Consider the following 17,125-nt stretch of genomic DNA (forward strand, 5'->3'; position numbering starts at 1 on the left):
CCTCGGAAATATTGTGGGTTCAGTTCCAGACCACTACAATAAAGTGAATATTGCAGTAAAGTTAGTCACACTAATTTTTTGGTTTCCCAGTGCATATAAAAGTTATTTTTACACTATACTGTAGTCTATTAAGTGTGAAACAGCATTATGTCTAAAAAAATATATACATACCTTAATTTAAAAAAAGTATACTTCATTGCTAAAAAATGTTACTCGTCATCTGAGCCTTCAGTGAGTCATAATCTTTCTGCTGGTGGAGGATCTTGCCTCCACGGTGATGGCTGCTGACTGATCAGGGTGGTGGTTGCTGAAGGTAACGGGTGGCCATGGCAATTCCTTAAAATAAGACAACAATGAAGTTTGCCACATCAATTGACTTTTTCTTTCATGATTGATTTCTCTGTAGCATTGCAGTGCTGTTTGATAGCATTTTACCCACAGAACTTCTTTCAGAATTGGAGCCAGTCCTTTCAAATCCTGCCACTGCTTTATCAACTAAGTTTATGTAATATTCTAAATCCTTTGCTGTCACTTCAACAATCTTCACAGCATCTTCACCAGGAGTGGATTCCATCTCAAGAAACCACTTTCTTTGCTCATCCATAAGAAGCAACTCCTCATCTGTAAGGTTTTCTCATGAGATTGCTGTAATTCAGTCATATCTTCAGGCTTTACATCTAGTTCTCTTGCTATTTGCACCATATCTGCCAATACTTCCTCCACTGAAGTCTTGAACCCCTCAAAGTCATCCATGAGGGTTGGAATCAACTTCTTCCAAACTCCTGTTAACATTGATATTTTGACCTCTTTCTGAATCATGAATGTTCTTAATGACATCTAGAATGGTAAATCCTTTCCAAACAGTTTTCAATTTCCTTTGCCCAGATCCGTCAGAAGAATCTCTGTCTATGGCAGCTATAGCCTTATGAAATGTATTTCTTAAATAATAAGACTTGAAATTTGAAATTAGTCCTTAATCTATGGGCTGCAGAAAGGATATTATGTTAGCAAGCACAAAAACAACATAAATCTCATTGTACATCTCCATCAGAGCTCTTGGGTGACCAGGTGCATTGTCAATGAGCAGTAGTATTTTAAAAGGAATCTTTTTTTTTCTGAGCAGTAGGTCTAGACAGTGGGCTTAAAATATTCAGCAAACCATGTTGTAAACAAATGTGCTGTCATCCAGGTTTTGTTGTCCCATTTATAGAGCACAGGCAGAGTAGATTTAGCATTTAAGGGCCCCAAGATTTTCAAAATGGTAAATGAGCATTGGCTTCAACTAAAAGAACCCCTAACAAGAGACTCAGCCTGTGCTTTGAAGCTCTGAAGCCAGACACTGACTTCTCCTTTTTGGCTATGAAAGCCCTGGATGGCATCTTCTAATATAAAGCTGTTTCATCTACATTGAAAATCTATTTTTCAGTGTAGCGACCTTCATTAATGATCTTAGCTGGATCTTCTGGATAACTTGCTGCAGCTTCTACATCAGTACTTGCTGCTTCACCTTGCACTTCTATGTTATGGAGACGGCTTCTTTCCTTGAACCGCATTGAACCAACCTCTGCTAGTTTCAAACTTTTCTTCTGCAGTTTCCTCACCTCTCTCAGCCTTCATAGAATTGAAGAGAGTTAGGGCCTTGCTCTGGATTAGGCTTTGACTTAAGGGAATGTTGTGGCTGGTTTGATCTTCTATCCAGAGCACTAAATCTTTTTTCATATCAGTAATAATACTGTTTCACTTTCTTATCGTTCATGTGTTCACTGGAGTAGTACTTTTAATTTTCTTCAAGAACTTTTCCTTTGCATTCACAACTTGGCTAACTGTTTGGAGCAGGAGGCCTAGTTTTCAGCTCATCTCAGCGTTCAGCATGCCTTCTTCACTAAACTTAGTAATTTCTAGCTTTTGATTTAAAATGAGAGGTATGTGACTCGTCCTTTCACTTGAACACTTAGAGGCCATTGTAAGCGTACTAACTGGCCTTATTTTAAGACTGTCTTGTCTCAGGTAATAGAGAGGCCCAAAGAGAGGGAGAGAGACAGGGAAATGGCTGGTCAGTGGAGTAGTCAGAACACACACAACATTTATTAAGTTCACCATCTTATATGAGCATGATTTGTGGCACCCCAAAACAATTACAATAGTAACATCACAGATCACAGATCACCATAACAAATATAATAATAATGAAAAAGTCTGAAATATTATGAGAATTACCAAATGTGACACAGAGACATGAAGTGAGCAAATGCTGTTGGAAAAATAGCACCGATAGACTTGCTTGATGTCTTCAATTTGTAAAAAATGGCAATAAACCAAAACACAATAAAACAAGGTATGCCTATATATAAGTATAAAATGGTTATTCTTTAAAGGACTTAATTTTCAAAACAAATCATCATGACACCTAAATATTTTATCATGCAGATATATTACATGAGTAATATATAACTGTAGTCTCACTGGAAAACATTCAAACTGTATTGAAGAATATAGAATAAACACGAAAATCTGCTTTCACCTCAATCCCACCACCACTCCCTTTCATGAAGGCATCCACTTTTTTTTTTTTTTTTTTTTTAAGTGTCTGGCATAGAGCACGTGCCCACCAAACCATTGTGGGGTTTTTTTGTTTTTTTGTTTTTTAATTAAAAAATTTTTTTTTTATTTACTTATTTTATTTATGGCTGTGTTGGGTCTTCGTTTCTGTGCGAGGGCTTTCTCTAGTTGTGGCAAGCGGGGGTCACTCTTCATCGCGGTGCGCGGGCCTCTCACTATCGCGGCCTCTCTTGTTGAGGAGCACAGGCTCCAGACGCGCAGGCTCAGTAATTGTGGCTCACGGGCTTAGTTGCTCTGCGGCATGTGGGATCTTCCCAGACCAGGGCTCGAACCCGTGTCCCCTGCGTTGGCAGGCGGATTCTCAACCACTGCGCCACCAGGGAAGCCCCAGGGCATCCACTTTTAATAGCTTTGTGGGTTTGCTTTCAATCTTTTTTTCTGTGCATTTACACATATAACAACATATACCATTTTACGTAGTAGAGTCAAGTTCTAAGTATTCTGTAAATTTTTTGCCTTTAACAATATGTTTTGGACAAATTTCACTTCAGTACATATAGGTCTATACTTCAGTCTTTTGGTGACTTCATACTATTCAGTAATACTGTGATTTATTTGACTGTTCCCCTGTTGATGAAACATAGGTTGTCTCCAATTTTATTACTATTTAAAACAATATTTCAGTGAGTATCATTGCAGATGCATCTTCCATACAAATATGGAAGTTTTTCTGCAGCACATATTTGTAGAAGAATTGGCTAGTCAAAGGATATATGAATATATGTGTTTTAATTTGATAGATTTTGCCAGTACTCTTTACAGAAGTTGAACCATTTTATAAATTTCCAACAGTGTGCGACAGTGCTTGTTTCTTTACATCTTTACCAACACAGGTATTATCAATCCTTTTGTTTATATCTGATGGCCAAAGAAAGGATATTTTATCCTTTCATGTGCTTATAGATTATTTATCGTTTTATGAATCACCTGTTATATCCTTTGACCATTTTCTGTTGGACTCTATCTTTTTCATATTGATTGGAAAAATCTTTATATGCATTCTAGATATTAATCCTTTATCTTTTATATATATTGCAAATGTTTTCTGTCACTTGTATTTTCATTTTATTTGTAGCAAAAAAAGTATTTGTCATTTTCATTTGTAATTTACAAGTTAATTTTTAAGAGATCAGATCTCTCCATCTTTTACATTATGGATTCTGAATTCTGTCATTTCATAAGGCTTATATAAATATTCTCCTTTATTTTCTTCCAATACTAATATAGGTTGTTCTAAAAATTTTAGCTTTTTTTTTTGGCTGCGTTGGGTCTTAGTTGCAGTACACGGGATCTTTGTTGAGGCATGTGGGATCTTTTGTTGCGGCGCACGGGCTCTTCTTTCGTTGCGGTGTGCGGGCTTCTCACTAGTTGTGGCGTGTGGGTTTTCTCTTCTCTAGTTGTGGCGTGCAGGTTTTCTCTTCTCCAGTTGTGGCGTGCGGGTTTTCTCTTCTCTAGTTGAGGTGCCCGGGCTCAGTAGTTGTGGCGCATGGGCTTAGCTGGCCCCGCTGCATGTGGGATCTTAGTTCCCCGACCAGGGATCAAACCCACGTCCCCTGCATTGGAAGGCGGATTCTTTACCACTGGACCACCAGGGAAGTACCTAAAACTTTTAGCTTTTTAATTCTATCTAGAAATTGTTTTATTCTGTGTGAGGTTGGGGGGGGGTCAAATAATTTTATCCTTAAAAATGGAGCAAGCATCATCGTTTTTACTCTATTTTGAAATATTAGCTATCGTTAAAATTATTTTCATATATAAGGGGTCTATTTATAGATCCTTCTATTTCTGTTCCATTGATCTCTCTGTCTAATCTTGGACACCTACCACATTATTTTGGTTATTACAACCTGATGATATGTTTTGATATGTGATAGGGCAAATTCTCTTCCCCTGTCCCCACTTATATATATATTTTTTTAATTCTTGGCTATTCTTGAACATTTTCCTTTCCAAATAAAATTTAGAAACAGTTTGTTAAGTTCTATTTAAAAGTCCTATTAGGATTTGATTGTGATTGTATTGAATTTAAATTTAATTTGGGGCAAACTGACTACTTTGTGGTATTGGGCCTCTCATCCAGGAACATGATAAGTTATTCCATTTACTCAAGTCCTCTCCCACATTTTCCTTTATATACGTCTTAAACATTTCTTGTTAAGTATAGTTCTGGGCATTTATATTTTATATTGTTATGAAGCGGATTGTATCAGTCAAATATGCTTTCAGTAAAAGACACAGAAATCCGAACAAACAGAAAACAGAATAACTGAAATAACAAGAAGTAGTGAGGCCAAGTCCCTGGCTGTTGTGACTGACTTCAGTGATGTCGGCAAAGAGCTCCATCATCCTTCTGCTTGCCACTTCATGAGCTCTTTCAATTGGAATATTCAGTTCTTTCGTCACCTCTGGGAAGTTTCTTTCTCTTAATTCCTTGATCATTTCTTCTCTTCCATTCTCTGTTAAGCCCTCTGGAACCTCTGTTTGTTAAACATTGGACATTCTGAACTGATCCTGCATGTATTTTAATTTTTTTTCTCTTGTATTTACATTTCTGTTTTTAAATTCTGTGTTCTGGAAGATGTCCTCAATATTAGCTTCCACTTGCTAATTTGATTTGCTGTCGTATCCATTTGGTTTCTCCGAACGTTTATTGAATATTTTCTATTTCTAATTGTTTTTATTTTGACTTCAAAGCATTTACCCTATTCTTTTCTATAGCAGCCTATTCATTTATAGATGCTTTGTTCTACCAGATTTTAAAAAATTCTCTTATGGGGACTTCCCTGGTGGTCCAGTGAGTAAGACTCCATACTCCCAACGCAGGAGGCCCGGGTTCGATCCCTGGTTGGGGAACTAGATCCCACATGCATGCTGCAACTGAGGGTTCACGTGCCGCAACTAAAGATCCCGCATGCCGCAATGAAGATCACGTGCGCTGCAACTAGGACCCGGTGCAGCCAAAATAAATAAATAAATATAAAATGAAAAAGTAAAAAAAAAATTCTCGTAGGGACCATTTTGGTTTTTTCTAGAGCCATTTCTGTTTGTTCATGTTGTTTTTGCCCATTCATCCACAGTTCTTATGATAATTACTTAGTTGCCTGATAATTACCTAGAGCATCCTCCTGCTATTTTACTTGTTCACTCTGAACATCAAGTTTCTTGGGATCTGCTCTTTGAAGTGGTTATCTCCTGCACATATTTTGGCTGCAGGTTACATTTCTGCTCCTATTTGTCTATCAGTTCAGTCCCTTCTGATTTATATCTCACAATTTTTAGTCTTTTGTTGGTACCCTCTCCACTGTTATAAAATATTTTTAAATTGTCTTTTGCTAGTTTTAAGGAATTTTCAGCAGGAGGACACACCCATTCTTAGCCCACAATTTTAATCTACTATCATAGATTTCCTAATGTGATACTCATCATAGATATTACTATATAACAGGAAAAAAGTTAATTCATCTTTCCTACATAGCCTATTTCTTTTTCAAAATGATAGATACAGCAACCAAATTTTCAACATTTTTAATAAATTTTTTAGGTCAAGGCTCACTCTTTATTTTCTGCATTCAACAATGTTATCCTAGAAGAAAGCAAAAAAAATTCAGAAGGATCAGTATTGTCCCAGGATTTGAAATTTGATGATGAAGTTATAAAAATGGATCCCAGGATCAAGCCCAGACCAAAACTTACTAGCTTGGATGATAAAACAATACTTTCCCTTGCCAAGACTAGCATTTACAGTCATATTGTGGTGAGTATTATGAGGAATAAAATTTGGGGACACGAACCTTGAATTTGGTCAGAATCTATCGCATGAAATCTAAAGATATTAAACCGCCTATCTGATGATGCCAGGCAGCATGCTGTCCATGCCGGGCATGCTTAAAAGTGCCCAGCCCTTTTCTTCTACAGATCAGTGTTGTCCAGTAGTAATATAATATGAACCACATATGTAATTTTGAATTTTCTATTAGCCACATTTTTAAAGATTTTTAAAATTAAAAGGTAAGATCAATTTTAATAATATATTATAGTTAACTCAATATATCCCAAATATTATCATTTCAACATACAGGCAATATGAAGATTCATTAACAGATAGTTTCATGCTAAGTCTCTGAAACCTGGAGTATATTTTACACTCACAGCACATTTCAGTTCAGACACAGTTCAAGTGCTCAATAGCCCCATATGGCTAGTGGCTATCATAGAGGACAGTGGAGGTCTAGAGGTAGCCTTGTAATTTGCAAGGAATTTCATTCCTGAATAACAAATAAACTCTCTTTAACTGATTAAGATAGTAAGTTTCAAAACAGTTTCCAGGACCAATCAACATAGAATACAGGAGTTTTATCTTTACAAAATTAATCAACAGAATTTGAGTAACTTATCGGAGCAACTTACTTTACACTGAGGAAATTCTATTGAGATATTAAGCCTCCCTCTATATCTTGACTCTCAATCTGTCCATTTCAAATCTGCTACCATTCTGTCCAAACTCCCTTTATCTCCGACCTAGACTACTTCCATAGGGCTACTACACAACTCCAGGAGGCACCATGCACATTATATTCTGTTAATGTGCTCTTTGGATGCCATTCACTCTATAACTTGACTATAGCTCAATACAAGGTGTGTGTGTCTGTGTGTTGGGGGGTGGGGAGGTACATGCCTACTAGAGTTATGCAAAAGAGGCCTTGTCCTGCTTCCGCTTTAAGGCCACAACCCATTCTCCATGTTGAAGCGAGAGGAGTCTTTTCAAAATGCAAGTCTGATTTGTCATCCCTCACTACTCCTATTTGAAATGCTCAAATGATTTTCCATTGTTTTAAAAATAAAACCAGAGTCCTTAATATGGCCTATAAGGTTTTGCATGACCTGGTCCCTGGCCTGTCTTTCCACACTCTTCTCATATTACACTCCCTTTAGCAATCTATGCTCAGCCTCCTTTTTGTTTCTTTAATGTACCGTTTGCAGCCACACAGAGCCTCTGCACTTGTACTGTACTCCTGCATGGAATGTTCTCCCCTGACCCCGTTTCTCCGAGTTAACTCCCACACATATTTTTGATCTATACTTAAGCATTAAATCCTTCTCTTACCTCTAGGTCTAGATAAGAATCTAAGTAAGATTCCTTTGTCATATGCTTTGTATCCTTCCTAAACTATAAATTCCACAGGGACAGAGATTATGGCTGTTCTTAGTCACTTATATTCCCAGCATGAGGGCAACAATATAAGATTGTGCAGTGTACACTGAACAAAAGGGCCACACCTAAGGGGCAACTTTCAAATAAGAGTAGTATATTTACTACAACAATTTTTTGATGACTGTTGGTAAAATTTCTTTTACTAACAAAATCAGCCTATTGCAACAATTTTCTAAAAGCTGGAAAATAAAGGTGTCTTGAGGTAAGGATGTCTTTTTCTAATTTACTCATAAACACTGTGTGGACTGGCATCAACAATACCTAGCACACATGAGATACTCATTAGTTACTTGTTTTAAAACAGAATGTCTGAGTGGTTCTTAACAAAGAAAGTGGGTTGTTTACTTGAACCTGCAGAAGTAGTAAACAAATTGATATTAACTGATAAATTGATAAGAATACTTAAGAAGACAAATTATTCTTACATGACACTATCTTTCTATGCATGCACTGAAAGCTAAGGTACAGATAAAAATTCAGAAATGATTTTTATCTTGAAAGTCAATTACTTTGCTCCATCGTTACATTTCTAAATCCATTGTTTATGATGACAGTTTTTTCTCAAGTGAAACAGAAAGAGAAAGCAAAAAATATTTTTTAAAATAATAAGTGAGGTCAACAGTTTTCAGCCTGCTTCTAAAAATATTTGAAACACTTTTTTAAGAAAGTTTATGGGATTGCTTTGGTAAAACTGTGTTAGCATTATCCACCAAATCTTCAAGTCTAGGAGATTGTCATTACCTTAGAGGATTATTATTAGAGAGGAAGGAAAACTTCATAACATGATGGCAATATCACCACCTTTATCATAAGTGTGCAGTATACTTATTACAGGAGCAATCTTCCAGCTGACAGCATGGAAAAATTGTTTCTGAACTATATTGTCAAGATTTCATATTTGAGTAATGAATTCTTGATAATAAAGCTTCAGTAATGAAAGGTTTAATAAATGAATGTGCTCTGATTGGACTGAGCTTCTAGAACATGTATTCCTATAGATTTAAAGGGATTAAATAAAAGTAAAAAAAAAAAAAAAAAAAAAAACAGCACCAGAAGGTAGGTCTTTTTTATTATCTTTGGTTTGTGATAAGAAACAGAGAGGAGAGTTAAGACTTCAGAATATCTTGGCCAGCTTGTGACCTCCACCTGACTGTATTAATTTGGTCAACACACATAACATAAGAATGGAGGGGCTTTTTCATCTTAAATTTGCCTATATTGCTTAAAAGCCAGCAAATTTTCTAGGGTTTCTAGTAAGAATACTAGATATTAGAAGAAGGATATTTAGATATCACACCATTTGTTCTCCCTTCTTTGTGCCGTTACTGTAAGAGAAACTGAGGGGAGGGTACATACCTCTTATTTTCTTTTCAGTTATCCCCACTAGGTCGAGTTTTATGAGGACATCTATAAAAATAAATAAAATATGTAGAAATAAAAAACCCAGAGTAACATAATTTTATATTCTCTTACAGCACAATTAAATACTGAAAATTAGAGTTGTCAGTTATGTCTAGCTTTTGCACTGATTTATTCATTTAGCATTTACTGAGATTTGCTGTATTTTAGGCAATGAAGTAAGTATTGGGGGTTCAATGAATAAGTTATTTTCCCTGCCCCAAGGATATTATTTCAGTGGAGGAGACAGATATGGAAACAAATACAGGAAGTTTGGAGTTGCTGGGAGAGGTCCACAGAAAGAGGTGGGTTTTTGTGGATTTTTGAAGGATATGAGAGATTTCATTGTTTTTGTCTTCCAAGCAGAGGAAATACTTTATCTATAAGCACATGGTTTTGAAAGATCCTGGTGTCTTCAGGGAACACTGAGGAATTCAGTGTGACTAGAACATAGGGTGTGTGACAGTGGAAGTATAGGTGTAGGTTAGAATACAAAGAAGATACATGAGGCTGTGGCTGGAAGAGTAAGAGGTTATAGCCACATTAGGATGGATTTCAGAAGGCAAATTTATAAGTTTACATTCTTTTGTTTAGGGAATAGGCTCTCTGTTTTTAAAGACCCTAACTTTGATAGCTTGTGGTTAGATTTAACTGTGGTCAGACTGGTGGTATAGAAATCCAGTAGAAACTATTGTAGTAGTCCAAAGGACAAATAATAGTCCGAACTAAGGCACTGCAGTGGTGATGGTATGGAGCGGTTGGTTTAAGAAACATTTCTAGAATCAGATGTATATAGAAAAGAGGGGAAACAGATGATCAACAATATGTTAGATAGTGAAACTCTTAATCAGGATTGAAAATATGGACTGCCAAGCAGATAAGAGAAGATGATGAATTCAGTTGTGAACATGTTAAGTGTAAGGTATCTGTAGAATCTGTCATATGTGACCTGTAAACTAGTCTGCATAAATTGGCCCTTCTTAATTTTAGCAAAGTTTTGATAACTATTTGACATTCAATTGTTTCTCCCTGCCAGGAATTTAGTTATGTCCACAGTATAATAGGGTATAAGATGGTGGTGGTAAGTGAAGAGGGTTGGGAGGTAGATACCTGATTTTATCATGATACCCATTTGTTGTGAATAGTGTGGTCAATTATATTGACATTTTCTTGTGCCACTATTTATTTTGTAGACTATACATAAATCTTCATTTGATACCATTCACAATGGTATAGTTTAAAGAGAAAAATTATGTAGACATCAGGGTCTCCCCTAAATATAAAAATATAATAACATTCATTTTTATACAGCCCAGGATCAAATGGGCAGGGAAAATCTGGGCCAAATTCTGCTGTAGAAACTGTCTTAGACACTCTCCCAATTCCTTCTTTGATGTTGTGTCTCCCACTTTAACACCCTCAGCCTTTCTTCCTTAGTCCAGTGCCCTCATATAGTTTCCTGTAATCAGGGTGTATCCTTGCCATCCTTTCTCTTGCGAGGCAACCTAGCCAATACCCAAAATCTTTAGGGCCTACACTGTTCACTAGCCTGAGAAATAGGTCTGCCCTAATGAATATCACAACAAAATATTTAACCATTTTCTAAAAAGAATTTCATGCCGATTATTGATAAACTTAGAGCAAGTGGAAGATCAAATTAATCAAGAACCAGATGCAATGCTGCTATTAGAAACTATACCTTTTAAAATCAGATTATAAAATCAGACTATACTTTCAAAATTATATTGTTTTCTCATTGGCTCTCTCTTAATGTTATTTAAATAGCTATAATTAGGATATAATCTGTCTTATTTTTTATTTACATTTTATTTTACTTCAGAGTCTGAATCTACATGGAAACAGCTTGAGTAAATTGAGAGATCTCTCCAAGTTAACAGGACTTCGAAAACTTAATATCAGCTTTAATGAATTTACTTGTTTAGATGATGTATGCCACCTGGTAAGAACTGTCTTTTTGAAATTATTTAAGTAAAATAAAATTATTAATTTAATGAATAAATTATTTTTGTAATTTAGACCTCATATATACCATATTAAAGATTATACAGCCCAATTCAGGAACAAAACATACATAAACTATATATATAGTATGTTACTTTCTCTAAAATAGGCCTTAGATTTAGATTCTGTTTACAAACCAAATATACACCTGTGGTCATATCTGATTTCTAGCTACTTGAAAATAAATGTAAAACTACTCCAGACCTGTTTTTAAAATGTCATTTATAAAGTGTCATTTCCAATTTCTTCTGCTCTTTTTTTCTCACTCTTTTTTTTCTCCTTATTGTGAGTCTTTATTTCTTCCTCACTTTCTAGTTTACCACTTCACAGCTAATGTTGTCAAGTCTTCCCATCTGTTCATTATCCATATGGTTAGTTCTCTTTCTCTCTGCCTTGTCCTTTCTACCCGCATCACACACATAGATCTCATTTGATTTGTGTTTGCCTTCTTATAAATCAAGGACAAATACAGTAATACACATGTACACTCAGATATGGATCTTATCTGGCTTTTGTTTTCCCTGTTATATGTCATATAACAAAAATAATTACATATGGGTCCCAGAACTCCAAACCAGCATCCCGTTTCCATAGGTCCCAAGTCACTGACATACCTTTTCAGAATATATCATCATTCTCAGCTCTTGCTCATTCTCTACTCTATCTCCTTGCAACCATGTCAAGGCCCTTGTACTGCTACTTCTGCGACTGTGGTGAGAGTTGCTGCTTTGCTTATTGGCCTTAGATTTTAGTATTAAACCCTCTTCCTTTTTTCTTTTACTAAGCCAAAGTCCTTTTTTTTTAAATTGAGGTAACTGGTTTATGACATTATATAAGTTTTGTGTGTACAATATTATATTTCAACTTCTGTATACACTACAGTGCGCTCACCACCAAAAGTTTAGTTTCTATCTATCACCATACAGTTGACCACCTTTACCCATTTTGCCCTCCCTCCACCCTACTTCCCCTCTGGTAATCACTACTGTGTTCCTTTTATCTATATGTTTGTTTTTATTTGGTTTGGTTTGTTCATTTATTTTGGTTTTTTTAACTCCACATACAAGTGATATCATACAGTATTTGTCTTTGTCTGACTTATTTCACTTAGCATAATACCCTCCAAGTCCATCCATGTTGTTGCAAATGGCAAGATTTCATCTTCCTTATGTCTGAGTAATATTCCATTGTATATATGTACCACATCTTCTTTATCCATTCATCTGTTGATAGACAATTGGGTTGCTTCCATATCTTGGCAATTGTAAATAATGATGCTATGAACATAGGGTGCATATTTTGAATTAGTGTTTTTGTACTCTTCAGATAAATACACAGAAGTAGAAAAGCTGGATCATATGGTGGTTCTATTCTTAATTTTTGAGGAATCTCCATACTGTTTTTCATAGTGGCTGCACCAATTTACATTCTCACCAACAGTGCATGAGGGTTTACTTTTCTCCACATCCTCTTTTTAATTCTTACCTTTTTGATAATAGCTATTCTAATAGGCATGAGGTGATATCTCATTGTGGTTTTGATTTGTGTTCCCCTAATAATTAGTGATGAACATCTTTTCATGCACCTGTTGGCCATCTGTATGTCTTCTTTGAAAAAAGCTCCTGTGCCCATTTTTAAAATTGGGTTGTTTGGTTTTTTTTGTTGTTGAGTTGAATGAGTTTTTTAATATATTTTGGATATCAGCCCCTTATCAGATATATGATTTGCAAACATCTTCTCCAATTCAGTAGGTTGTCTTTTCATTTTGTTGATGGTTTCCTTTGCTGTACAGAAGCTTTTTAGTTTGGTGTAGTCCCATTTGTTTATTTTTGCTTCTGTTTAGGAGACATATCTAGAAAGACATTGCTAAGACCGACGTAAAAGAGCATACTGCCTATATTCCTTCTAGAATTTTAATGGTGTTGGGAAGTTGGACAGCCACATGCAAAGTGGATTAAAGACTTAACTGTAAGGCCAAAGTCCTTTTTAATAGAATTCCCCTTGGGTTTGGTATGCAACTGAGGAAAGAAGGTAGTTTAATAGAGGTCCCAGGACTATATATAAATTTTGGGCATTTTTGTTTAATTTTCTTCTAATGATTTGCTAGCAGTTCCAAAGGTTGTAACCGGCATTATAATTTTGCTTAGGCACAGATTTAAAGACTAAACTCTTAAGTCATGCAAGGTGAATGAGCTTAGCCAGCTGCCCAGCATGTATTTGCAATATAGCTTTGTTGTTCTTTAATACAAAAATTTCTTTCATCATCATAGCCTCACAGCCTGCTTATTGGATGACTATTACCACAGTCATTTTACAGATAAGGGAACTGGACAAATTTTATGCCCAAGTGGTATTTTCAAATTTTAGAACTAGTAAAGGTAGCTAGATATAGACCCCTCAGACATTAAGAATCCAATGTATAAACATGTCTCTAAAAATGACTGTAAGGCTCTCTGGATGTTCAGAGAGAGGAGATACTGTACATGTAAAATAAAACACAGATACTGAAAACTACATACTACAAACAAGTGGTTTAGTAAATTATTGTAAGGTGAACATGCTTGTTAACTAGCGTCCAGGTCAAGAAATAAAACTTTGCCACCTACAGCATAAACCCCTTCTATATGCCCCATTCCTTCAATAAATCATTATCCTGACTGCTAATAGTTATCCTCTCCCTGCTCTTTTTCCCCTATAGTTCCATCATCCAAATGTGTATCCCTAGCACAGCAATTTGGTTTTCCCTTTTTTTTTTAATGTACTGTATTTTTTAAGTCTCTTTTAAGTTTCCCTTCTATCCCCTTCTGCTCCCCACTGTTTATCTGTAGAAATACTTGGACCTTCAAAACCAAAGAGTTTCCCACAGTCCAGAACCTGCCAATTTGCTTACCTATGATACACCCTACATGCCCTCCACCCTCCAGATTTTCTACAAATTGGCAACTGGATCCAGAGATTGGATCAGACTCAGGTTCCATTCCTCTGGCGAGACTACAAGGGACGCATAATGTCTAGTTGTCTCACTTTTCTGATTCTAGGAGCCATTATTAATGCCTGTATCTATTAATTCATTGGAGATTACAAAATAGCAACATTCTTATTCTAGAACTTCTTTTTCATTTATTAATTGGAACACTTTTACATAGAGACGTTTCCCCTTATCTATTATTTGGATACCCAGTAGGACCATTCATATAGAAAATGCGGAATAGATGTTTGATTATTTGCCTTTATTTACCAACTTTGAAGATAATGAATTAGTTCCTTATGAATTCCCAAAGATGAGCAATGCTTTTTTAGTTTTAATATCATTAGGAATGCAAGGACTTAAACATATTTGATGATATTCAATTTACTGCAATTACTATCATGATTGAAGCTCAAATTTTCTCATCCTTAGCCAGTGGAAGCATCATAAGGTTAGTTCGTTTTGCCATGACCCTAGTAGTCTGTGATAGCTTCTTTGCCACCTGGTATGAAAGATGTTCCATACACATTTTATGTATTTTTCTGTTGCAGACATGGGATCAACTATTTCTTCAAGGAGCCCTGGTTTCTTTTAGAGAAGTGGTATTTAAGGGCCACAATCTGGGTTGGTCATTGTTTCTAGGTCTTTCCATTGGACAGAATTTGTTGTGGGGGAGGGGTGTGTGTGTGTGTGTGTGTGTGTGTGTGGTATATGTGCAACTAAAACTAACCTCATGAATTTATATTGATACTTCCAATTCAAATTTAAGACTGCAAATCATTTAACTTAACCTTTCTCTGTTACTTAACATCTTTATCTTTTTTTCCCACACCAATAATCCTGATTCTCAGGGATACAAGGTGATAGAATTAGGATATTTAATAATCACTCGTTTGTTTTATCCCCTATTACACACACAACAGTCTCAGAATGATAGCGCTAATACTCTTATCAACATGTTACTGGAAAGATTTTTTTAAAATTTTGTGTATGTTCTTTTCATTCTTCTCTATTTTAAAAAAAATTAAAATTATCATACTATATCTACTTTGTTAGAGCATGTAGCCCTTACACTCTGTACACTCTCCCTTTTAGTTCATTGGTAATTGTGTATTTAATTCTTATCACCAGTTCTTAGGGTGGTATCAAACATTTTGATTGTCTGAAAAATATTCTATTATAGATTCCTCAGGAAGGGCTTATGGAAACAATATCCCTTCAGTTACTGAATGTTGATAATAATTTATCTATGTCCTTTATACTTGAAAGGCAGTTTTGTTAGATATAAAATCCTTGGCTCACAATTTCTTTTCTTGGGCATCATAAATGTTATTTCATTTTCTTCTGGCATAAAGTGTTGCAGTAGAAAAGTCTGATGAGAATGTATAATTTTTTCCCTTGTAAGTCACAGGCTTGGTTGTTCTGGGTCAATATTTCAGATTCACAGTGTGCTTTTCCAAAATGTAGATTAAAATCATTTTTTCTTTTATTTTTTTGAACTGGAGGTTTTTAGCAATTTTTCTGTTTCCTTTCTTTGGTTCTCTTCTTTAGGAACTCCCATTATCCATATGTTGAATCTTTATCTATCTTCACTATTTGTCACTTTCTCTTGAGTCCTTTTTTTTTTTTTAAAGGAAATCATATTCTTCATTATACCTTTTTGTATGTCTGAAGTAACTCCTTATAACTTTTTTTTAAAATTTATTTATTTTTGGCTGCATTGGGTCTTTGTTGCTGCATGCGGTCTTTCTCTAGCTGCGGTGAGAGGGAGCTACTCTTCGTTTTGGTGCGTGGGCTTCTCACTGTGGTGGCCTCTCTCATTTTGGAGAACGGGCTCTAGGTGCGCAGGCTTCAGTAGTTGGGGCTCATGGGCCCAGTTGCCCCATGGCATGTGGGATCTTCCCGGATCAGGGCTCGAACCCGTGTCCCCTGCATTAGCAGGCAGATGCCCAGCCACTGCACCACCAGGGAAGCCCCTCTTGAGTCCTTTTTATCTCTCCATTTAGATTTTAAATTGATTTGATTTTTTAAATTTTCATCTTTTTCACCTTCTATTTATCTTAAGGCATTATTTGTTGTGTTTTGTTTTTTTTAAAAATATTTATTTATTTTTGGCTGTGTTGGTTCTTCGTTTCTGCGCGAGGGCTTTCTCCAGTTGTGGCCAGCGGGGGCCAGTCTTCATCGTGGTGCGCGGGCCTCTCACTGTCGCGGCCTCTCTTGTTGCGGAGCACAGGCTCCAGACGCGCAGGCTCAGTAATTGTGGCTCACGGGCCCAGCTGCTCCGTGGCATGTGGGATCTTCCCAGACCAGGGCTCGAACCCGTGTCCCCTGCATTGGCAGGCAGATTCTCAACCACAGCGCCACCAGGGAAGCCCTATTTGTTGTGTTTACTTCTTTTGTCTTTGACTAGTTTAATCTTCATTTCTGAAATGCTTTTATTATTTTATTTCAAATTCTTTTCTGGGTTCTTTCATCTCATTTCTGAGTTTTTCTAATCCAGATTTATGTTGTTATTTTGTATCTTGTATCATTCTTAAATCTTTTTGCTTGTTCTGAAATAATAGGTTTATGGTTATGATATGTTTCTTGGGCATATATTTCTGGTATACTTTTATTGCCTGCAGCAATATAGCAATATTTCTCTATGTCTTACACACACACACACACACACACACACACACACACACAGCTTTATCTGGGATTTGACCTTAATACTTTTTTGCTGCTCATTTTCCAGTGAAATTAGTTCTTAACTTTTAAAACAAAAGTGGGATTTGGGAAAGCTTTTCTAATTTCATAGATCACCCTCTTCTGCTGTTTATATGTACTGTTTAAAAACTGTAGCACTTACTTTCTGAAATTTCCTGGCTCTATTCCCTTCCTCCACTTCAGTTTGAACTTTCTCT

The 17,125-nt window shown here is 36.0% G+C and overlaps 1 protein-coding gene across 1 annotated transcript in view; it reads left to right on the forward strand.

Moving 5' to 3' along the window:
* Nucleotides 1-17,125, forward strand: part of LRRC9 (leucine rich repeat containing 9) — a 93,091-nt gene that overhangs the window by 29,991 nt on the left and 45,975 nt on the right. Inside the window, exons 16-17 of the mRNA XM_061182628.1 lie at nt 6,161-6,373; nt 11,070-11,189. Coding sequence (XP_061038611.1) covers nt 6,161-6,373; nt 11,070-11,189 — 333 coding nt within the window. The remainder of the gene's footprint in view (nt 1-6,160; nt 6,374-11,069; nt 11,190-17,125) is intronic.

Source organism: Eubalaena glacialis, chromosome 2 (genome assembly GCF_028564815.1).
Source record: "Eubalaena glacialis isolate mEubGla1 chromosome 2, mEubGla1.1.hap2.+ XY, whole genome shotgun sequence".
In the NCBI taxonomy this organism is placed as follows: Eukaryota; Metazoa; Chordata; class Mammalia; order Artiodactyla; family Balaenidae; genus Eubalaena; species Eubalaena glacialis.